Genomic DNA, 25,758 nt, shown 5'->3' on the forward strand with positions numbered 1-25,758 from the left:
AATAATTTGCAGCTAATATGTTAGAATTGAAAAAATTAACTGTAGAGATCTTCATATGCATAGCAATGAGAAACTATGTCTTTAACACTTGATAAACTGAGAAATCAAAAACTTTTCACTTACATTAGCCATCTAAATCTATAAATACACTAATACTTCACTTTGATCTATTACATTGTCAATTCTGTAAATGGAATATTATTTCACAGGTTCAATGTGAATTACTGATTCAATTGTACAACTGTTCAAATATATCATAGAGAGAACTGACATTATATTATAATTTTAAAAGGTTCTTTGCTGAATGAACATTTTGTATCATGGAAACCGATGTCTTGAGTGCTGCTTTCAATGAGTACCTAAAATTCTCAGTCCCCCTGGATTTGCTTAGACACACAACTATTCAAGGCAGCCCTTCGTATGTTTTTTAATTTGTTTCTTGATAGCATACTACTATTTGGTAAAAAAGATGGTCATTCAACCAAAATATTCAGTATTATGAAAGTGTAAGACAAAAGAAGAAATACAAAGATAAATTTAATGTTATTGGATAAAACTACAAACCCAAATACATACATTTATCATTCCATTTCAACTGTTATGAAATTAAATAATAATGGTGTACTAAGAATAATTCCATCATTTGGCAGCATAGCACTACACAGGGAAAAACTGTTTTAAAAGCATAGTGTATGAATGGAAAACACCTTAAGATCTTTCAGTCTAGAATTATGGACTTGAAGCATGACTTTGTATAAACTAACATCCCTATGAGATAAAGCCTATATAATCTAAATTAGCAAAAGGCACCTTGACAGGACTCCCTCTAGAACAAATACGTGAATGTTTTAAAAAAGGATACAACTAGATGAGATGGTAGATTTGTGATTGGACCACACAAAGATTTTTTTAAAACCTACTGCAGCTGCAGGGGGAATTTTGTTAACTGGATTGAGACTGCAGCCTTGTTGGCAGGTATACCATGCTGGATTTCCAATTTAAATTACATATACCCTTCTTGGGGAGAAAGCACAGTGGTACTACACAGTTATCCCCATAGTCTCTCCCATGGGGAAAGCAGCAGGGGGGATGGGTGATTTTCTAAAAAACAGTACAAAGAACAAGGGTTAACCCTCGTCTGCCCCATGGCTGCTATTCACTTTAACACACATGCTTAAAGAGCCAAATTACACGTTATAGCAACATTTAAGTTGTTCAAAAATTGCCATAAGAGTCTGCAGCAACACCAGATGATCATGTCCTTCGCTCATGTGGGGAGGCTATTACTGTACTTGAAAAGGGAGGAGGGACAAGATTACCTGGTGCCGCCACACCATGCACCCCATCAGGACTGGGCTCTCACAGTGATTTTTAAATGGCTAGGTCTTCCTCTAAAATATGTAGATTGGATCACCTGCACAGGCACATGTATAACAAACATGTACCCATGGAGTCCTATCCCAGATGTTCCATCACACTATCACACCATGGAAACAGGCAGGTTACTGAAGCAACACAAATGCTACATTACAAAAGCCAAAGCCCTCTAAAATCACACCCATTACGATCAGGAGTGAGAGGAGGAAATTCTTCATTATACACCCTTCCAAGGAAAAGGAAACACTGGTCTTCAGCATAGGCTGAACATAACTGATATTCTACCTATGATCATTTCTAACTTATAGTATCTCAAGGGATAAGAGGGGAAAAAAATCCAAACCCTCAAATGGGAAAGAACTCTCTTCCTAACCCATCACATTTCTTTGTTTTTGTTAGCTACGAAACAATGAGTTAAGAAACTTGCTGAGTGTAACAGGAAGGTATGTACAAAGAAAAGCTAAGAGTACAGGGAGGGTGGAGTACCATAGACGAGCGTGGGCGGAGCAGCTTATAGATGAAAGAGACAATCAGAAATAATATAATTTAAGAACAAAGTAAAAGAAACAAAAGATAAAATAACCCCAAAGAGAAACAAGCTCACTTAATAAACATTTAAATCCTGGCAGTTTTTCCAAGATCTACAAACCTTTGATACATAAATCCAATGGCTATTAGGACTTGACTTGCATTTTTGTAAGTTCATAATATTGTTCTAGGAGTTTTAAAAACATTTTCAAGAATACATCTGAATTTAGCACATTATGCAAAATGATAAGGAACAGAATTCTGGACTATACCACTGAAGACTGCAAAGGAAAGGTTTTCAAGGCAAAGAGGTGGTTTGTCACTGCCTGCCTTCGCATGGGCTGAGAGAATTCTGAGAGGCCTATGACAGGCCCAAGGCCAACCAGCAGGCTTCAGCTGGAGGAATAGGAAATCAAACCCAGTTCGCCAGACTAGAGTCTCCCGCTCTTAACCACTACACCATGCTAGCTCTTGGTTCGTACATACTAGGCCAAAGTAACGCCTTAACTACTACATGGGGCACCTATTTGGTTTGAAGGATGCAATCTAAACATACAGAGAATTCAGGCTCAATTCATCAAATGATTTCTGGGACTTCTTAAATATATAACAACTGCAGTTATTTATTTATTTATTTATTTATTTATTTATTTATTTATTTATTATTTGGATTTTTATACCGCCCACTCCCCGAGGGGCTCTGGGCAGTGTATGATCCCTGAAGTGGGCTTATGTTCACTGCTATTACAAAGACTGGATGTTGGTTGTACTGATTTATTCCATGTAATCCACCCTGAATTCCAGTGAGAAAGGCAAACTATAAATAACATCAATTAATTAATGTACTGCCAAAGGCTTTCTATCATTAAAATCTACTGTTAAAATACTTGTTTTGTGATGACTTAAATATATGTGTCCGACTGTATAGCTGCCTCTGTGCCTCTTGAGTGAATCATTATCATAAACAGCCAAACTTTTGAATGACTATTTGCCATAGAGATCCATCCTCTGGTTTTGCATCTTTAGCCTGGATTTTATGAGGCTAATTTATGAGTACATGGGGAAAAGTTATAATCAAATAAATTGACAGGGTAGAATTTTCTCTCCCAGCCATACTGTTTCACCACCTGGATGAAGCTCAAGTAGCAAAGGTTTTATGATATAGACTACCAGAATATTCACTTCCTGGCATATAAACCATGTTCCCCATTTATATTCACAAGTAAATTTTGCAGTATTTAAGAAATAGGCAAGTTATTTACCAACTTTAGTATCTCATAATATAGAACTCATACTCTCTCTTTTTGCCTTTCAATTACAGTTCATTCATTCATTCATTCATTCATTCATTCATTCATTCATTCATTCATTCATTCATTCATTCATTCATTCATTCGATTTGTATACCGCCCTCCCCCGAAGGGCTTACTTGACTTATGGAAACCCTGTACAGTTTAAGGCAAGAGACTATCAGAAGTGGTTTGCTATTGCCTGCCTCCACATCACAAGCCTGGCATTCCTTGGAGGTGTCTGATCCAAATATTAGTCAGGATCAGGGCTGAGAGTGTGTGACTGGTCCAAGGTCACCCAGCAAGCTTCCAGGTGCCAATGGGGATTTGTACCTGGGTTTCCTGGGTCCTAGTCTGACACCTTGACCACTACACTATGCAGGCTCCCAACTTTAACTTTAGCTATCTGCAATGCTTGCAGGCTATTATAATCACATCCCTTTAAATGACTGATTATGTCCTTGTGGGAAAGGGGCGTTGAAGACTGCATTGGATGCATTGTTAGCTTGCAATTATTACAAGCAAATTAGGGATGATGTAATTGTTGAACTTCTGACTAGTGCACCAGTCTGATCAGCAGAATAGCTGCTTACCCTTCTTGCAGCTGGGCAGAATGTGCACACCATAAAAAATGTGGCATTGTTTTAAAATGTAGCCTTTGAAAATTAGTCCCAGATGGTGAAATAACTATGTTAATCAAAATCATAATAATTTCTATATACTGTTTTAATACTTGTATTTAAAAGATTTGTTGACCTTGCAATAAATCATTGTTATGATTCCCTGATGTAGCAGACTAGAACACCAGGGCAAGAATTTTGCTAAACTGCGCTCTCTCTCTACTACTACTATACTAAATGCAGGATCTTTTACCATGAACATTGAAAAAAAGAAAAACAACACAGATCCTCATTCTACATATACACAATCTGCAATGGCACAGTCCAAAATTCAGCTAACAGGAGCCCTGTCCACATTTTACAGTGAAAGCACATATGTTCTGCCTCTTCATGCATGTATTTGTTTGTAAGAAAGAGCCAACATATGTTCACTTTGCAAATGATACCAAGGACCCATGTCTGGAAAATGTAGGACTTGTATCACATGTTCAGTTGCACATGTGTTCAATATAACATGAGAATTACTCAACCACCATTAAAAAATATACACCGCAGAGGCGTAACTAGACCAAAGTGCGCCCAGTGCACACTCTGGCTTTTGCGCCCCCCCCCCCCCGTGGGAGCAGGCCGGAGAAGAAGGCCGGAAGCCTGTTCCATTCCTAAAAGTAAGTGGGGTGGTGCGCTGCAGGGGGTTGCCGTGGGGGGATGCCGCGGGGGGGAGGGAGAGGGGAGGGGGATTTTTCCGCCCCCCACGTGACTAGAAATGGTGTGCCCGGTGCATCACGCACCCCCCGCCCCCTGATGGCTTTGCCACTGATACACTGTACATGAACTCTATGTACATTCACTGTAACTTGTGGAAGGGGCTTCAGTCTTATTTTGTGCTGCAAATTATGCAGATTGACTCTTACCATCAACCTGCATTAATCTACTATTAAAATATTTTGTTCATGATTATTTGAATATATTTGTCTAACTCTATAGCTGCCCCTGTGCATCTTGAGTGAATCATTATCATAAATGATTATAATTAATTAACCTATGGGTTCACATAGTGATGACCTCCAGATTAAAATGGTTCATAGCTAGCTATTTCAATAAAAAAAAATGAAGACATTGACACTTCAAACTTTATTCCATTTTCATAAAAACAACACAGCAGAAACACAATTACTGTTCACAATTTTCTAAGGTATTCCATAAAACACAAGTAAAGCTAGGAAAGTGTTTTTAAATCATCCATAAAATTCAAGCAAAACAGGTTCTTTATGTTACATTTAAGATAATCTTACCTTATATTGAGAAAACAATTAGCTATTTTACCAACAGCAAAGTAATCCGCTGCGGTCAAAATGTCAATTCCATGTGGGAAAGTACCCTAATCAAATTTAAGAGAGAAAATAAATTACACATCATGCATAATTCCACACAAATGATAAATACTAGTTGAAAAGTGGCTCCCACAGACAAAGTAGCATTTCACTACTCCTTTGGAAATGAAAAAATTAAAATGAACTTCTGATAAAAGATAACCTGCTTAATAAAAAGTGACAGAAGAAACAAATGAGAGCAAATAACTTTTACAATTAATATATTCATTATTTAACTATTTTATTTAAAACCTTTAGGTGTGCTGGTTTTAAAGTCTACAGGGCTTTAAAGTCAATACCAGTACCAGTACAATAGCTTTGAATCCCCATTTTGTCTTCACTGGAAGACAAACTGAGAGCCAGTATAGATGGAACAAAACTGGAGTGATATAATCCCTATGACCCACTCCAGTCAGTGTTTTAGTCATAGTATTCTGCAGCAACTATACATAGCACATGGTAATAATCTGATTTAGATGTTACCAAGGCACACACCGCAATGGCAAGAACTTTCCCACCCAGGAAGGGCTGAAGCTGGTGAAAGGCACTCCTGGTCACCACTGCCATCATATCCAACAGACCCAGCTACAAGCTACAAAGATGCTGCTTTAGGGAGCATGCCACCAATCCAGAATAAGACATATTCCAATTTCCCCCTCCTTTAGTACCTCCATTTTATTGGGATTAAATTTCACTTTGTTAGCTCTTACCCACGGCTTCCACAGCCTCACTGATATCAGTGAGATAGAACTGAGTGTCATCTGCACAACTCAGATCAAATCTTCAGATGCCCTCTCCCAGCAGCTTTATGTCAATTTTGAATATCATGGGGGACAAGATAGAGCCTTCTGAGATTCCACAGTCAAGAGGCCAAGAGGCAGAGCCAAGATGCAGAGAAGCAGTCTCCCAGCACTATACTCTGAAACCTACTTCTGAAGGAGGACAGAAACCACTGCAGATCAGTGCCCCCCACCCCCCAACCCTAAAAGCCTGCCTGGAAGGATACCATAACTGATGATATCAAAAGCCACCAAGAGGTTCAGCAGAATTAACAGGGTAATTATACTCTCCCTATTCAGCTCCTAGAGCTGGTCATCCGCCACATCAACCAAGGCTGCTTCAGACCCATAGTAAAGTCTGAAGCGAGACTGGGACAGGACAGATCTAAACAGCCTGTTTCGTTAAGGCATCACTCGCTCAATTATCTTGCTCAAATATGGTACATTTGAGACTGTATGGCAGTTATTCAGCTCTCCAGAGCAGGGCATCAATGCCCACTTCAAGGCACAAAAAGCATTTACTGTCTTCTGGCCTAGTTTTCCCCCCACCCCAAGATATAGCAAGTCAGGAAAAGCAAGGCCCCCTCAAGCAGTGATTATGTTCATTTTGTGATACCATTTCTGCATCCATTACTCTATCTACACTTTCTCCTTCCTTCTTCAGGCACATCCACCTTCATGCGCCATTCTATCATACAACACATCATCCCACAGTCACTTTTTAAATGCACCACCACCCACCCACCTCCCAGAATCCACACACAGTGAAGGAAATCTGCTCCATAATTTCATTAGGATGTTTATTGTAACTTTTTATTTCCAAGTGAAACTATAGAATGAGCATTTGTTCTAACGAAAAGCTACTGGTAGAACTTGGTCTTCTATCTGCAGTGAGGAAGGATGTTATCTGGCTTTTTAAAGTTTACATTATCATTAATCAACCCTTCTAAAAAGCAGTCAGCTCACTTAGGAAATTCCATTTGCTAATACTTACAAAAGTGACTGCCCAGGTTAGAAAGCAACAAACCCAAATATTACATTTTCTAATTGAACTACATGCACTTTTCCGGAGGAAAGCAGGAAAGGGGGAAAGCAGGAAAGGGGGAATAATTTTATTCTTGTATAACAAATAGCTTCTCTAGCAAGAATTCTCTAACAGCCTGACCTTAAGACTTCACATCTCTTCAGTAAATAAATGATTGTGATGGGGATGGTGAGTCAATGCAGTATCACACAGTCCAAAATAACATAAGTCTTTCAGGGATGCTATGACGATGTCACGTGAAGATTTCATGCTCCACACTGAATCACCAATTTTTTCAGACCATATGTCATATTTAGATGCCACCCTGGTGCCAAAAACAAAATAATAAATGAAAGTACCAGCAAATCTGAATAACTTATTCTCTAACACCCCCCAAACAGCAAAAATTGCAAGTACCACTGCTAAGGTTGCTAACCTCTAGATTGTCCACATGAGCAACTGATTTCCAGACTAGAGAGATAAATTCTCCTGAAGAAAATGACACCTTCAGAAGGTGAATTCCATGGCATTATACACTGTTAAGGTTGCTCGCCTCCCCCAAACCTACACACCCTAAGCTTCACTCCTAAATCCCCAAGAATTTCCAAACAGGAGTTAGTAGCCGTAACCATATTCATTATCTTGCAGGCCAAATTCAAAGGAAGGAAGGAAGGAAGGAAGGAAGGAAGGAAGGAAGGAAGGAAGGAAGGAAGGAAGGAAGGAAGGAAGGAAGGAAGGAAGGAAGGAAGGAAGGAAGGAAGGAAGGAAGGAAGGAAGGAAGGAAGGAAGGAAGGAAGGAAGGAAGGAAGGAGAGAAAGATGAGGAGAAACAACTCAGACTGGAGAGAAGCTGGGAATGTCACCCTTGCAGCTTGAAGACAGCTTGGAAATGCAGGTTCTGCTCCCCACTCTGGCAAGGAAGCTCCCTGGGTGCCCCTAAGATCAGCTTGGCCTACCTCACAGAGTGGTTGCTGCCATGCTAAAATTGAGGAGGAAGGAACTATGTTGCAATAGCTTTGAATCCCCATTGAAAAGAAAAGCAGGATGAGTATTGGGGTGACTCAGCTTGCCAGGTGCTCTTAGGCCAGTTACATCTACTCACCCTAACCTATTTCACAGAGTTTGTTGTAGGATAACATGGAGGAGAAAAGAGCAATGCTAGCCGCTTAGGGATTGAGGAGGGGTATCAATCAAAGTCTGCCCCAAGTAGCAAAACAGGTCCCCAGCAGAGCACTGGTCCCCTCCTCCCTGGCTTGCCACAACAGTCAGTCCAGCCCAACCACTCGCTATCGCCCTCCTCAGCCCCACCCCTTCACTCCTCGCTCATCTGCCCGCACTCACTGTCTAAATGTAGCCCAGGCTCAACTGTAGTGTGCTCCTCTCCTTCTCCACCACAGCCAGCAGGAGCTGCGATGCTGCTGCCCAGACAGCATGGATCCATAGCAAACCCGTCCCACATTGTGACTTCGACAGCAGCCCGCTCTGCACTGGCAGACCTAGGACCAGGGGTGGGGTGAGCCTGCCAGGAGAGAGGAGGGAAGGGCTAGGGGCAGGCCACTGCTACGAGCACTTCTGGCCTCATCACACCCTCTTTCCAGAATGCTATGGGGACTCTTGCTGCTTGGGTCCCGGCCAAGCTCTGCGCCTTCGCTCACCAGCTGCTTTGCAAAGGGTTGGCATGCCCAGTCATCTGGGGGTGCTCTGCCATTTCTGCCTTCTGGTCTGGCATGAGCCTTGGTCTAGGAGTGGTGGCCTGAACTTGCCTCACTCCTGCAGGGAGGGAGGGAGGGGTGGCCGAATGCACTCCCCACATGAGTGGTGTCCAGGGATCCCGCCTCCCCCTCATGCCGCCTTTGGACACCCAGATTTCCATAGTTGCAAACTGCAGGAATACCTTTCCTTGCTGCAGTCATGTGTCTTATTACTCCTCTCCGCATTGATCATTTGACTTTTCAACCCACAGTCTCCTTACACACCTCCAACGTCACGTAATCATTGCTTGAGAATTCACGAGACTCCTAATTAGTGTTATGTAGGTCAAATAGCTGGCATTCTGATCAGTTGACCCTGAGTTGTGACAGGGTCATGTTATGGAAAGCTATATACTGGTTTGTGAATGAATACTACAGGTTGTTGTTATTTTATAATTTATCTGTAAACATTCCTCTTATTATAGTCCATCCAAAAGCATAAATTACTTCGAAATATTATTCCTTAAACAAATTACTGAAATGTTTACAGTACAGTTGTTCCATGATAGTATACCATAGACCTAACTGCAAGGCTGAACACACTCAAAAAAAGTCGACTTTATAAAAAAGAAATGAACTTTATTGATTTGTGTCGCCCTAGCTACAGGGTGCTGGAACTGAGGGTTCTTGCCCTCAGTCCCAGTATATATAAGGTGTGTGTGTGGGCGGGTCTCCCATCCTGGCGGAAGCCAGGGGGTTCAGGGAAATGAAACTTACAAGGGAAAGTGAAACTTAATCCTGACACTAACATTTGACCGCAGTGAAGTATTACCTACTGTAGGAAGAATCTGAATACAGGGGATCTGCACAGGAGCAATTTTATTGCCTTGCCTGAACACTAAAGTGCACCTTGTTAATAAAAATGAAGTGCTGCAAATTGCTCCATTTACAGAGACTGTGGCAGCCATGTATGCACAGGGGTAATCCCTTCAACTCTTTTGGCAAGTGTTTTTCACTTGTCAGTTACAAAATGTAACAAGAAGTGGGGGGGAAACAGTGGTCGCTGCCATTTCAGAGAAAACACTGAGATCCACATAGTCCCACCCCTTTGCTGTGAAAAAGTGAGCTGCAAAAAGACCAGAAAATGCAGCTATTTGCAACTGCATATGTAAATGTGATTGTACCGTGTTTCCCCGAATATAAGACAGTGTCTTATATTAATTTTTGCTCCCAAAGATGCGCTATGTCTTATTTTCAGGGGATGTCTTATTTTTCTGTGTTCTGTTCGTCGGGCATGCTTCCAAACAAAAACTTTGCTATGTCTTACTTTCGGGGGATGCCTTATATTTCGCACTTCAGCAAAACCTCTACTATGTCTTATTTTTCGGGAATGTCTTATATTCGGGGAAACAGGGTAAATGCAAATGCAATTGTAAATGAACTTTACTCATACACATGCAAATGTGCATACCCCAGTGGCATAGCGCCAAGGGGATGGGGGGTGCGCAACACACCGGGGGGGTGCCGGTGTGGGGGCATGACGGGGGTGCAGGGCGCACGTGTGCCCCAGGCGCAGTTCCCCCTCACTCCAGCTCTGACCTTCCCCCCATGAGGTGGACAAAATATATACCCCACTACACAATCACTCCACACTGTGCCACAATGAGAAACACATCTCACCATAACATGCCTCTGAAGAGGCCAGCCATAGATGCGAGTGAAACATTAGGAGCAAAAACTCCTGGGCCACGGCCACTCAGCCTGGAAAACCAGGAAAATCCACAATGGACAAATATTTTATAATTAATAATTATTAATCATCATTAATCAGTTAGAAAAAGTGTATCTGATGCATTACAACATAAACTGAAGCAAGAAAAATTTATCAATTTTAGAGGCACCAATTAGAGGCAAAATAGAAAGCTTGTTCATTTACCAAGTGTCACAGACTGCAGCGTAATTTTAATAAGAGCAGGTCTGTCAGGAGCCATTATTGTTTACATGCAGAATGAGGCATAGAGGCCTTGGGACAGGAAATCCACCTAACTGGCTGAGGCAACCCTGCATTCTGATTGGGTGAAGTATATTGATGTCACTCAGAGGGAGGAGGATATCTTCCTGAAGAGAAAAATTTGACAGGCTTTTTGGATTGTGAAATTCCTGAAGAGCTATCTGCCTTACATAAGCTCTTAAAATAACAACTCTAAGGAAAGTAGTGGCAGTCAGTGTGATTTTGGCCTGACCAATTGTGTGACCTATTGTGGTAGAAAGCAAATATACACAGACTAGGAGAACTGATGGTTAGGTTATTGAGGACCCAGGCTGAGAGGCAGATATATAACCAGTGAGAGGGATATGTCTTCCAGGAAGAAGAATTCTAAAGACCAGTTAGTCTGCTGTATGGTGCAAATCCACTGAAGCTAATTACTGCTACAAAGAACATAGCTTTCTCTCACACATCACATTCTTCACCCACTGAACTCTTCCCACACGCACTGAACAAATTCTCTAAGTTAAAACCAATCAATTCCACCATCTAGGGTACAGCTACAATCCAATCATAACACAATTTAATCATCCTACAAGCCCCTTGTTTGTTACTCTTGAGGTCTGCATTTTAACCCACAATAACATACTTGGTTTTCTCTCACTGTCAAGTTTTATCAAATGTTATCAAAGCATTTTCTTGCAATATAAAAGCCATTCCAACACACAGGCTCTTTTTATGACACATTGAATCTGTTCATCAAATAATCCATAATGCACAATCCATTTCTGCTTGCAAAACCCTGACTCTCCTGACTTTTTCCTACAACCAGCCATCTACTTAATATGAAGATTATGCAAGAATTTTTTCATCCTACTCTGCCTCCCCTTCCCACTGCCATGAATGCACAATTTTTACTGATCTCTTCACCTGTCTGGCCATTTTATCTCATCTTTTTCTTGCTAACAATTTTTCTGCCATGGGAAGGGAAACACTAATAATCAAAGTCCTACCTCCACCTCTGTTCACTGTCCTGTATCAAGTTTTTACCAGCTAAGTCTCTTCCATTTTTGCCATTTCTCCAAACTCTGTCCAAACTATATTCTTTTAAAATTCCCTCTCAGCACCATCACACAAAAGGTGTGTAAGGAGAAATAAATGCATCTCATGTCACTCTGCATAAGTAAGAATGAAACATGACATTACTTTTCAACCTTCACAAATTGCTACCTCCTTCTGACTTGTGAAATGACATCCAAGGATAATTTTCTCCCTTTTGAAGCAAGAGACAGAGACTACAGCTTTTTTCTCTGGAAAATGTGAACATAACTGTCCTTAAGTAGGCAGCATGCTTTTCTAACCAACCTGCATAAGCCAATCTGCCACTTTTATCACTGAGAAAAAGAAATTTTCATAGACCACAAGAAAATAGTATTTCAAAAGGCTGAAAATCCTACACATGCTTACAAAATAACAAGTTCCAGTTAACAAGCATAACCTACTTCCAGGAAAACAAGAATTGGAACAGGCTGCATGAGTTCAATCCTATGCAGGCCCATGCAGGACATATGTTTCTGTGAACACATATATGAAGCTGCAAGTCACATTATTGATCCATCTTACTTACTGTTGACTAATCTGATGGGCAACTGTGGCAATCTAGGAGGACTGTGATGGCATGCATCATTCTTTCCCAGCTTTTGCATCTGACATCAGAACCTAGAACTTTCTGCTTGCCATGGTCTCTCCCAAAGGGTAACATATGTATGAAGCAAGCACAAGGTAGCATACATTGTCCCCCTCCCCCATTTTACTGTTTCTGAGTAAATACATATTGGACCTGACAGCCAAAAGGTACAGACTGCCCTTTGATTTTTGCTCCTCTTATTGACTCTGGTTTTCAAACTACATATAAACACACTCTGCCTACTCCCTCTGGCAGATTAAATTAAGAGGGGGAAATATTTGCAGAACATACTTGCCCACTTTATCAATAAACTGAATCCTCCTCATCAAGAAATCTGTTGTTCCTCTCTTTACATACTCATTAATCATAAATTCTCTTTGCACGCCCCCCCCCAACCCCCCATTTACTGTCCTCCCCCTTGGAATCAGTTGATACTCCAATACTCCATTTCATTAACTAATTTTTTTTCTGCCTCACCACCCAAGAAATCAATTGCATTATTTTCACCTCCAGTGCTCCAACATCGTTGACAACTCCCTGAATGCTACTGTTCTGAGTCATTTTCAGGGTGGTCTTTCCCTTAAATGACTTTGAACTGCAGCACATCAAAAAGTTCAGAGAACATCTCACATACCCAGTACTAAGAACTAAGTGTCCAAATGCCTATAGCAAATGTTGGTGGGAATGCCCGGAAAGAGAGGACACCTTACTCAATGGGGCACAAAGCACATACAGGGGGAAAAAGGAAACTGGCAGGCAGCTATCATCTTAATCTGATGCTCTGATAGCAAAGTTGGCCAAATCTTTGGATACTTAAATCCAGTGACTTTGAGCTGTAAATGGGCAACACAGATTTTTCTACAAACCTGAAAAGGAGCCCAGACTTGGGGTAGGGGAGTGAAATATTAAAAAAAAACTACATTGGGATGAAGTTAACCCCCCCCCCCAATGATAAAAGGAGTACCTAAAGCTTTAAACAATGGATTCTACAGCCCCTGTTGCTAGACAACCATGGTATTCCAAGGCCTGGTTCTATCAGAAAAGCAAGAGAGAAAGCACAGAGGCCTTTCCAGAGCTATTTTGGCCTTTAAGGTAGGGCTCACAGAAGCCAGGCCAGAATCCATCACTCCAGTGTGGCCTCCACAGTCCTTTCTTGCAGTAATTCTTTTTAGTTAATAACCAGGGTTGCTTGGTGCCCATCCTCCACGCCTGGGATCCATCACCCCAGTGAATCCTCCACAGTCCTTCATCAGTTGAACAGTTATCCAAAAGATGGGAGTCAGATGTTGGGGAGGGAGCTCAATTTCAATGCTGGTCCTGGGCACCATTTTCTGTAGTTATACCCCAACTTTAGGCTGGGAAATTGCTGGAGATTTTGTGGTGGAGTTTGAGGAAGGAAGGGTTTTGGAATGTAATGCCATGGAGTTACCATCAAAAGCAGCCATTTTCTCCAGGGGATCAAGATCTCTGTTTTCTGGAGTTCAGTTGTAATTCTGGGAGATCTGCAGGTTCAATATGGAAACTCACAACCCTAGGCCTCGAAGCAATCTCTGGGTGACTTGATATGATCCAATCTGCATGGCTCAACCAGGCCTGGCTATTTCCTATTGTTCAGCAGCAGTCACTTAATGAAAGACAGTGTGATATAGCAGTTAGAGCTTCAGAGTAGGGTATGGAAGATCCAGATCTAAATTCCCATCTTCACTGGGTGATTCCAAGCTACTCACATACTTTCAGACTAATATACAACACCTGGTTTTTATAAGGAGAAAGAGAGGAGAATCATGTAAGCTGCTTTGGTCCCCACTGCAGAGAAAGGCAGGGTATAAATGAAGTAAATGTATAACAAAAATAGCTGAAGGTGGGAGAAGATAAAAGGTAGATTGATGAATGGCTGAGAAAGAGAAAATGAGCAGGAAAGGAGAAAAAATACAAGAATTGCAAGAGAAGTAGTAAGAGGAAATAGTGTGAGGAGGGAGACAGAGGGTAAAGTGAGGTGCCACCCCACAAGGGTTCCTGGTCCAGTAACCACCACCTCACAACTGGGCCATGGGTTGCCCAGGTAGAGGCTCCTGGGGGAGGGGAATGGGGGCTGAGGAGAGGGAAAGCTGAAGACAGAGGGGCAGCTAAAGGTAAGTTGGCTGTTGGATGAAAAGGAGATATTTTTATATTTTGAAGCAGCAAATTAGTGCAAGTTTAAAAGGACTATTTACTTAGGAGATACTTTTTTGAACTGAGATGCAGCACATTTGAACCTCTACAATAAACATCAGTAGTTCTAGCAAAGGAAGCACTGTCCACAATAATCAAAAACAAATGAAGGCAGAGTGGTGGTTTATTCATATCAACACTGCAAGATCAGGTATGAGTAATAAAATCTCCAAGGTGACAACACACACTGACAGCAATCTGAATTTCATAAAGCTTTCTCAAAGTTCTACCTCAGGCCACGCTTCGCCTTCACTTCTCCCCACCAAGTCATGCATGTCCTTCACTTCATCTATTGTACACTTTTAAGTCACTCTTTGAAGATGTAATAAAACTTTTTTTATTTCTTGGTAATTATTTATAAATAGAGGTCCAGGGCATTTTAGAAGTACTATTTCAATGCTAAGTATCAGCACTTGAACAAAGATGAGAGTCTTGTTGAAAGGTACTACCACCTGGGATAGAAAGCTGACGCTGCTACAATGCATTGCCGAATTTTGTAAAAGACTATTTGGAACATTCACGCCTAACAAATAGTTGGGCAGGCCTGCCAAAGTAGGCTAAACAGGTTAAGCCATGTTGATCAAAAATATCCAAGGGTTTTATTGGTAGAAGGAAGAACTATGTTAAACTGTACACTTAAGCAACCCTCTCTTACAATGCAACATCATAACCAGCACTAGCATGGTGAGCAGGTGAACCAAACTGTTTTGTCACCTCAGTAAGAAACAGTCAATGGAAGGTATGGTAAAAGCCACCCCAGAGTGTAGAGATGCCATGGAGTTTCAGACCCAGTGCAAGTCAGAGTTGATATTACAAGAAAAAGTCGGTAAAATCCAAAGGCAACAAGGATTGAATATTCCAAGAACAATCAGACAGGAAAACAAGAACCATGTGGTGTCAAATGGATATCAAAAAGGGTTTTAAGTGATCCTGGACATGAAATTATTTTTCATACTTCACTTTTATTGGCACAACAACTGAAATGACAGAAGGACCTTCCAAGAAACCTCATACTTGAATACCTAAAGGTGCTGTAGAACTTCTTACCTGGACCCTCACATTGTCTTTGACAGATAGTCTGTCCAGGTATATTTACTTTCTGAAATGAGGTATTTTGATCTGTCTCTATTCTGTCTTCTGGCCATCAGAAGAAAAAACAACACAATTCCAGGCATTTAAAAAGTTATCTAAAACAAATAAAGCAAAACCTCTTTGGCTTTCTCACATAAAAATGAGAACTAAAAACACTACCAATTCTTACAGAAGTTTTCAAAGTGCACTCTGAAAGATGACAGAATACCAGGGGAACAAATTTTAAAAGGTGTTAGTCTGGAACTAATCCCCCCAAAACATTCATTTACTTTTTCATTGAAGAACTATAGGCACACGGGCACTTGTATGCTAAAAGAGTGAAACTTTTAATGCCAGTAAATGATTCACAGAAGAGCAGGTGCTAGAGAAGAGTACATGACAGCATTTCAGCTGTCCTTGCTTCATTATAGGGGTGGAGTGTTTGATGATACATTGCCACAAGGGATTATTCCATAAAGTGCATTGTTATAATTTGCTAAGTATCATAGGAAACTAGAGAAAAAACTAGAATTAAAACAACTGGTTAAAGGGCAGGAAAATACAGTCTTTTGCTAAAGTCACTCATGCAATTTCAGAAGATTATGCTTCCTAGAGCCAATTATTGCTAATCGCTAATTTGCATGGCCATTCGTCCAAATAAAATATCAAGACATATCTTTCAACACCGCCACTACCCCATCCTCCTTGTTTTCCCTTTGACATTTTGATAGTATGCTTCAATAAATTCTCTCTTAGTCTGAAGGAACATTCTATTAGTCCATTCTATTAGTCTATTAGTCTAAAGTTGTTTCTTATTTTATCTGCACCAGTCGGTTAGTCTAATCAAATATATCAAGTTTTGGACAAACCCAGAAAAAACTTCTAGATTCAACCTTCACAATGTTAACTTGTTCTTTCAAAGAATCTGCTGTGAGGAGGGCATCACATTTACCCATATACAGAGAAAGATCCAAAGATACCCCTACTAGACTGCCTGACAGTTGGAGGTCTCTGAGTTCATGCGGCTGTGAATCCATGGGCCAACATTTGTCCATTAGGTGTATGTATTTTACTCAGAAACAAAGAGTAGGGTAAAAAGATGTGAAAGGTCCTCTGCTTCTCTACAACAACCTATTTCAAAGGTTCCTTATGTTTAAAAAAATCATTTTAATGGTGCCCCTCCTCTTCTACAGTGCATTCAATAACATTTAATGACATTTCCATTAAGAGTTTTAGTTAGCCCATGAGATGCTTGCATTTCAGACTAAAAAATGCACAGTGCCACTGACTTATTGGAGACTGAGACACAACAGCAGTAAGGAAGTAGGGCAAGTCTAATCCTAATCCCCCTGTTATAAATTAATGGTTCCCTCCAGTTGTATAATATTTATGTAGTTTTCAGGTTATTCCTGCTGGATCAGGGAGAGTGCCAAAGTAGCAGTTAAGAAGAAGTGATGTTCAGTTCTTGAGGAAACCTACTAAATTTGATCTCACCCTCAGTTACTTTTAACATTGTACTTATATATAGGTCAGTGCTACTTAATATAACGCCTTGCACAAAGCCAAAGGCTCTTTCCCAAAATGCATACAAAACATCACAATTTGAATAAGTACACAAGAAACATTACTGTGACCATTTTGATATTTATCCAGAATCACCAAACCTTCCCCTCAGTTCGACAAATGACAAAAAAAACCAAACACCCTACACATAATTTTATTCTGCAGTAGAATTACAAAGAATTAAATGAAAGGATTTTTTTTCTCTTAAAGTTGTCATACCTGCCTACCAACATTCTCCTGGAAGGCAGCCTAGGAACAAAGAGAGAACAAGCATACAAAAATGAGTCAGGTTTGCTTGCAGATAAACACCAGCTCATGAATTCAAAACAAACATGCAGCAATATAAATGACCCATGGGCTTTGCTTTTTGGAAATATAGTTGGGTTTGTTGGTTGAATGTACCCTCAAGGAGTTGTTGCTTTATGTGCTAATGTTCTTTTAAATCTGTACGTTTCATGCCAACAGTTTTAAGAATGCACATTCATTAAAAACAGACACACCCACAAAACTGGCCTTTCACTGCTGACACAGGGCTTCCCACTAGAAATGAAAAGGCAATACCCTAAGAATATAAGTACTGAGACAGGGTGGTTTTTCCACTTGCTTCCGGAAAGCTTGTGTGTGGTACTGTAAAGTTTTTAGATTTCTATAGTAATGACTCTCAAGTACTCCTCCTCCTTTCATAAACTTCATGAGAAGACAGTAGCTCTGTCAGAGGTTTTCTGCTTCATAGACACCACTTCCATAATACATTCCATTACTCAACACATTTGTATTTAAACACGTTAAAATATCCAGCTCTGAAGTTCACATGTTTTCAATTCAGAACGTGTGTCTTTAATTTTCATCAAAACATTAGAGAGAGCAGGAGACATGTAATAAAAGGAAGAATAGGACAAAAGTAAATCATAGATGTTGAACCTTTTTCTGGGGATGCTGCACTGTATTTTAATTTATTTTATGCTTTTCAATACTTGGCAGCAAAGTCCATCATACACCTAAATATCTGAAGGGGAAGGGAGTGACTGAGTACCACAAGCTGTGTTTTTTTTTAATCCTCCACAGATTTAATGATATATCATCATAACATTAACCTATCCTCATTTTACCAAGTGGTAAGAAGTCTAGAACAGTCTTTCACAGGTTATTCCTCAACCATGAGCCAAAATATATCATAAACTTTATCAGAAATTTTACCATTAAAGATTCCAGAATGGAGGTGATTGTACATAGTATCAAAGGCATAAAAAGACACACTGTTACAGAACATTTGTACTCAGTATTAGATATATGTGTCCTACTGTGTATTATTTTGCACAATTTATTTGGCAAGAGACAGAAGCCAAATGGAAGCAATGTTTGTGGGATCTTAGAAAATGTGCACTTCCCAGTACAGATAACATGATAATGCACTTGGACTGTGCTCCTCAGGAAGAGACTGGAGAAAAACATGACAGGGAAAAACATACCAAGGACAATCAGAATCATTAGACTATGATACTGTGTAGCACACCCCCCCCCCCCCGAAAGCACTTCAGTTTGATAGTTGAAGTTTGTTTGTTCCACTAAAAACAGAGGAATTTTTGAAATAGGAAGTCTATCAAATAGTTATTTTTTTCAAAAGCCACACACACATACACACAAAGGAAGAATATACAGTACTAATCTTTGGCTGTTTCTGCACAGCCAGAGCAGCGGGGATGCATCGGCATGGTTCATGCCGATGCAAGCCCCGAGGCCGTTCACACGAACGGCCCCGCTGGCTGCGTAGCTGGCAGAGCAGGCTCTGCATGACCACGCAGTCCCACAAACGCCTCCTTACCTCCTCCTGGCTTCCGTCGCTCTGTGGAGGCCAGGGGACATGTCTCCATGGCCAGAGCAACAACTGAAGGGACAGAGGCCAGAAGGCGTGTCCCCTGCCCTCCACAGAGCAACGGAAGTCAGGAGGAGGTAAGGAGGTGTTTGGGACTGGCACGGGGAAAACGCCTCCTTCCACGGCAGCAGGTGAAGACGCTGCTTTTGAAAAACCTCGCTCCCTGTGTCCAAGTCAGGCAAGTCTCAGCACCTTAAGTTCATGTAGCGTTAACTGAGGAGGAGGAGCAGCCCTAGATAACAACTGCCATAAAAGGGACCCAAAGCTTTATTAGCCAAAGGTGCTATATATTGCCATAGGTCAATGACATGCTACAGAGCACCGTGTTGGCTTAGCAAGATTCTATTGTCATCACTATCAGTATGCCCTTTCCTAGCTCCTCACCACTACAAGTGCATGTACAAATCATTTACTTCCATACTTTGCATATATTATAGAGAACCACAGTATTCATAAGTACATGGGAGTTAAACAAACTTTAAATGCTCAAACTCATCTAAAATTTGTGTTAGTTTCATACAGGCAGCCCAATCCAGAGGGAGGTGGTGAGGGCTTACACTGAAAGAAATGCCCTCCCAGGACACTTACCCTGGTGGAGGGGCAAATCTGTTGGCGCCCAGCCAGTGTGGCAGCCAGCTGTAGCTCTTGGGCTCGCATTGGTGCCCCTATGATGCATCAGCATGGTGAGGCATTCTGGGGGGCGGGGGGCATGGCAAACCTTAGTCAGCCTCCTGTGCCCAGTTAGCCCCCGTGATCCAGCGGAATCACCAGCAGAGATATGGCATGATTTTTGTGGTGAATATCCTAAGGCCATGGTGGTGAACCTATGGCACTCCAGATGTTCATGGACTACAATTCCCATCAGCCCCTGCCAGCATGGTTATTGGCCATGCTGGCAGGGGCTGATGAGAATTGTAGTTCATGAACATCTGGAGTGCCATAGGTTCACCACCTCTGTCTTAAGGTTTCAAAACATATTGGTTTGCATACAATCTTCTATGCACAAAAGGTACTCCCCCCCCCCCCCACCATGTCTCTTGGTTCCTGCAATTCCTCCCAACCCCTGGAAATATCATTTACAGGTCTGAACGAATTGTGTGGAGGAACAGTTGTTTAAAGGGGGTTTAAAGGGGATTAAATCACCGTCACCCTTCAGTGGAATTGAAAATCATAGATGTGGAATTGTCCTTGTGGAAAGGGAAGAGGATCAATTTCAGTCCCTTTGTGACTTCTTCCTCAAGCATCTATCCTTCCTTGTAGGTCACTCAGTTTCAGGAATGAAAATGCTGGTGATTGGAAGGGTCTGCAGGAGTGCAGGGGAATCTGGGAAAATTGCACATTCAGGTCACAAATTGGATGCATTTACCTCCTGTATGAGGAGGAAAATGAAAGTAGGAAGTGGAACAACCATATGCATCCACAGTGAGCTGCTCGGAAGACAGAAATGTTCAGCACTGCAGAAGTATTCATTGTCTTGGTTTTTTCCCTTTTAAAAATCACATCTCAATAATGTCATACTACAATCATGACTATTAAGACTAATTCTTTTAACAAATATCTTCCTACAATGGAACGGCAAGCATGGCAGATCATTTCAAATGTTCAACTGAATAAGAACAATTCCCACAAACTTCAAAACAAAACAGACTACATATCTTGCAGCAGTTCCTTGTATTTTTAAATTTTTATAATACATGCCCATCAAATCAAATTAACATGCTTTAAATTATGCTCTTCCATTTGTCCAAAACGTTGAAAATAACCATTTGGAAGAAAATGAATTCAATAGGCATGTAAAACAATTCCAATATGCAGATTTGATGAGAATGAAACTATGACTTTGTTGGGAAGGGGAGGGAAGGAACTAAATTAATCTCTCTTTTTGGTGTTGAGTCATGTTCAATCTGCCTTAGCTTGAAATGCTGGTAGGTATCCAAAATGCTAGTGGCTACTTATTTCTGCATATTACCTTCTGTTATGTCATGGGAAAATTCTACATTCATGTAAAATAATGAAATAAATTAACTATTCTAGTTACTAATTCTTGATTTAATTATTTAATCTTCATTAATATGAAGCAAAATTTTGCTTTCTAAATTAAAATGTGCAACACACTCAACTTTCCTAGAATTACAACTGATTCCCAGACCATAGAGATCAGTTTCCCTGGAGAAAATGGCAGCTTTGAAGGATCAACTTTATGTCATTATACCGTGCTAAGGCTCCTCTGCTCCCCCAAATCTGCTATTCTCACAATCTGCCCCAAAATGTCCAGAAATTTCCTAGCACAATAGGTCAACCTAAACAACAGCTTGAGTTAAGATTGCCGGTCTACCCCGGCCACTAGTGAGGGATAGGAAGGGATAGGGGTCACAATACAAGAAAATCTGAACTGCATCAACCGCTCTTTATGTGAACCAAAGTTGCTGTTTATATTTTTATATATGTATTTCAGCTTGTTTTAACTATGTTAATGATGTGTTTTGTTTAGTTTTAATGGCTTTTACAATGTGTTTTTATTATGCATGTTTTTAAGTTGTATTAGTAGCTAGGTTGGGAAGGTTATTACTATAGCTGTGGCTTTAGCTTCTAGGATTAGGCATGTATTAGTGTAGTTGTTTTAGTGGTTGGGTTGGGCAATTTACAAACTATTAAGTTGGATTTGTCCCAGGTTTTGTGATGGGAGGGGATTGTGGTGGTATAGAGCGGAATTCTTGGGGCAGGGGATTCTGGTTCTGACGGGACAGGGTAAATATGATAATAGGCGGAGGCCGTATGAGAGAAGGTGGGCAAGAGGCAGTCATGCTCGCCCCCCTTCTGACCTAACTCGAGGAATGAGGGCTGCAGGGTTCAGGTACTCCCTGCTTTGTCCTTGGTGTTGATCAATGCCAGATCCATTAATAACAAGACCATGACATTCCAAGACTATCTCGGGGCTCAGCAAATGGACCTGGCTTGTATCACCGAAACCTGGGTGTGCAGTGGTGAGACGGTTGCCTTGGTGTATCCACCAATCTCGAACCCAGGGCTGGGAGGGCGCCATGGCAATGTTCATCCGAGATTCTATCCCCTTCAGGGCTCTCCCTGTCCCAAGGATCACCGGTATGGAGTGTGCTGGCCTAGAGTGGGCGGCCTCAGAGAGGTTGGCTGTCTTCCTAGTGTACCGGTTGCCTAGCGCTTAGGGGGACGGCCTGTCACAGCTGCTGGAGGTGGTGGCTGACTGGACGCTGTGGTTTCCCAGGCTTATTGTCTTGGGGGATTTTAACGTCCATGTTGACACCGCCTCATGTTCAGCAGATGTGGATCTAGTGTCATCCAACACCATGACGACGCTAGGCCTCTCCTTGATAAATTCTGGTCCCACTCATGAGGCCGGTCACACTTTGGATTTGGTCTTTGGGTCAGGAGTTGATATGGTCTCTCGATTCTGGCCTTGATTAAATTTGTTCTAATGGCTTGCTCTTGAGTGGCTAAAATCAGGGATTCATTTTCCTTTTTCAGAGTTCCAGTTGTTAACCACAGCCAGGTCTTTTCATTGTGCACCTTGTCCTTGATTATGATTATTATTATGAAGATTTGTTAGCAACCCTGTTGGCCCTGATAAGGGTAGAAAGGTAGGGTATAAGTTTTGTAAATAAATAAAATATTTATTTTAAATATGTTTACCATTACAATGCACAGTAGCGGGCAGGGGGTTGGGGGGGGGGGTGAGATGGGAAGGACAGAGGGATCTGGCCAGTTCCATCCAGATGATAAAATATCTAATCTACCACTGACTTTTCATAATTAAAGTTATAGATAAACACTTGGCATTTATTTAAGCTTACGGCAACCAATATTTGGCTTGGGGAGATTTAGACAAAAGTTTCAGTTCCAGACATGCTCACTCTCTCTCAATTTTAGTTCCTTGGGCAACAATGAGCTCTCTCATAAGGTAGTTTAAGACTTACACAAGTCCTGTATGAACTATTAATATATTCGGTATAATTAAGCATTTTAAGAGATATTGTCCTAAGTTTTCGTTGTAGCAATGAATGTCCTGTTTCCACAGACTTCCTTCCAAGCTGTTGTCATTTTCCAATATTTTTCAGTTCTTCATTGCAATGAGGAGTGTCAACAGGGTTGGACTCAAAAGGTAGACTGCAAGCAATGTTGGCCTGCAGCTATGATTACAACACAGCCCATCATGAAAGTATCAGTATGATTAAAACACCAAAGACTGTGATTTCTTCAAGTAAACTTTCCCATTCTGAAGCTGTAAAGGTACAGCCTAAGGGAATATACAACTATGACTGTTCTCCTCTTTTGCATATATCCTTGAGATAGCCACACCAAAAAAACAGAGTAGTAGGGTAGTAGCCAAGTTAAGGCTGAGAGGCAGAAAACAGACAGCCATGACTAACTCTGACCTCTGAACACAGAAAAGTAACAAAGGATTTAGAATGCAATCCCTGCTGCTGCTCAATAACATCTGAAGTTACGTTGAACAGCGTCCCTATCTTGTTTGTTGTTAGGCAGATGAGACTTGTTCCCTGTTCCCTCCCACACCACACATACAACCCTGTCTTCCCCAACACCACCACCTCCTTTGCAGGTTCACCAAAGAGCTTCCCAGTAGGTCTACCCTTCATATATCCAAGAGGGTGAAAGATTCAGGGAAGCTCATGCTGAGACCAATACCAGTCTTCATGGTGAGATAGGACCTGTTTTATTTTGCTGCAAAACATGACAGAATGCCAGTGGCATCTTACAGACTAAAAAACACAAACTCCTCCTCCTCCTCCTCCTTAGCCCCTCTTACTTGCGGCACCACCTCTCCCCCTGTGCTCCAGCATGACAATTTCACTTATGTCAGCAAAGTCTTCTGCAGGCGCCAAACTGCAAATGGGCAAAATCAACTGCTGATCATGTACATGCTTTCTCCATGGTGACTCCCACTTTTTGGAACTGCCAGCCTGAGGAGATCAGGAAAGCTGCAACTCTCCTGGCCTTCTGCAAACTATGCATGAGGGCTTTCCTGCACAGGTAATAGAGCTGCACAGTCCAAAAGGGTTTGCAAACTTACTTGGATAAATGATTGAGACTGTAGTCTCTACTGTTGCATATTACTGAAAGTAGGATCCTAATATGTAATTTCTGTACTGCTTAATGTGTTCTGCTAATACTTATACTATAGTCCAGTTCTTTCTGGATCCTACTTGGGATCCCCTAAAAATCAACTCAGACACTCTGACAGTTCTAAAATGCTGCAGCTTGACTATCAGTGAGAGCTATACAGAGCAGGGAAATGGGTGCATTTTTGTCTTTTGTTTCCAGTCTCCTGCAGCTTGGGTCCATGTATCCTGTCTATTGTGTGAACAACCTTCTGCTGTGGCCTAGGCAGTGTGGGGGAGCGGGCAGGAATGTGAAATACTTTGCTGGAGGCACTGTTGTGTATTCTCTTTTTGATGCTTGCTGTCCTATTACCTGGAAAATGGCAAGTCAGCTACACTGGGACTGAGGCATTTGTTTGTGGGGCACATTGGAGTGCACTGGCTCCATGACTCCTGCATGTGCCCCTGTTGGGGTTGTGCTGTTCCTAAGTCTTTCCTTCCTGTCCTATGGTGGACTACTGCAGGGAAGGGAAGCAGGCATGGCAATGAGGGCTCCTGGCTGATTCCATGAGATGTGGATGGCTGCAATATATGCTATTCAGAGGGTTGCCATAAGGCACCACTGCCTGATTGGTGGCTGTTGCTGAGATAGGCAAGACTCTGATGTGCTTGCTATAAGGATTGTGCCTTGTGGAGGGGCATGTTTTGTTCTTTTATCCATGGAACATCCATCGTGAATCGACCAATGGTGCTGCCATTACAGCAGCTCTCAGGATCGGGCTGCTCATTTTATTAAAAGCTTTAGCAAGTTTGCACATTAAGAAAAGCCTCCCTTCTTTAAGGGTAATTTATCAATTAGAACACACTGCCAAGAACTCCACTGGCTGTATTATTATAGGCTTTTACAAGTATCACAAACTTTAAAAAATTGTAAAATTGTATCTTACCGAGGCAGCTCTTCTGCAGTTAATATCACGGTCAAATAGTGCCGTTATCACCAGGGCACTAAAGATAGAAAATACATTTAATTAAGGAGAGAGATATGAAAACTTGACAAATGACGAAATTTTTAAATTTAGAAGTACTTTTACAAATTCATGAGTTCTTGTGCAAAAAAGGGCCCCTATAATATCTTTCAACGGCGCGAGGAGATTGTGAGCATTTTTAAAAGTAGGCTTTGGATATATTTTCTGCATCCCAAAGGTACCTTCATATTTTACTGAGGCACAGCCATAAGTGTGAACCCCTATACTCAGCTCAAGATTTCTGGTTGGTTCTATGACCCTTATTCAACTGCATTGTTTACTGAAAGTTCATCCTGTTGATTGTATTGACTCACTCTATATAATCCACCTTGAATGTAAGTGAGAAAGGTAGACAGTAAATAGCTTCAATAAATATATCTAATTCCTGGGTGTGACTCCTACCATGTGGGTCTGCACACTGTGCCAACATATGACTAAGACATACATTTCTGCCAAGTTAGAAGAACCCCATGTTTGCCAAAAAAAAAAAATCTGAAAAGGGAGCCTAATCCCCCCTCCAAAAATAACAGCAGAATATAAGCAGATATCATGGACAGGAAGCATTTTTTGG

General features: G+C 41.3%; 1 protein-coding gene across 3 annotated transcripts in view; it reads right to left on the reverse strand.

Moving 5' to 3' along the window:
* The window catches only part of TBCD (tubulin folding cofactor D), a 162,916-nt gene that overhangs the window by 55,929 nt on the left and 81,229 nt on the right, over nucleotides 1–25,758 (reverse strand). For all 3 annotated transcript variants that reach the window (XR_007243747.1, XR_007243746.1, XM_048487187.1), the window contains 3 exons: nucleotides 25,110–25,167; nucleotides 17,416–17,445; nucleotides 5,107–5,192 (listed from right to left, as the gene is read on the reverse strand). Coding sequence is in view for 1 of the 3 variants with exons in the window: in XM_048487187.1 (XP_048343144.1) it covers nucleotides 5,107–5,192; nucleotides 17,416–17,445; nucleotides 25,110–25,167 (174 nt within the window). In the remaining 2 variants the exon portion in view is untranslated. The remainder of the gene's footprint in view (nucleotides 1–5,106; nucleotides 5,193–17,415; nucleotides 17,446–25,109; nucleotides 25,168–25,758) is intronic.

Source organism: Sphaerodactylus townsendi, linkage group LG03 (genome assembly GCF_021028975.2).
Source record: "Sphaerodactylus townsendi isolate TG3544 linkage group LG03, MPM_Stown_v2.3, whole genome shotgun sequence".
Classification (NCBI taxonomy): domain Eukaryota; kingdom Metazoa; phylum Chordata; class Lepidosauria; order Squamata; family Sphaerodactylidae; genus Sphaerodactylus; species Sphaerodactylus townsendi.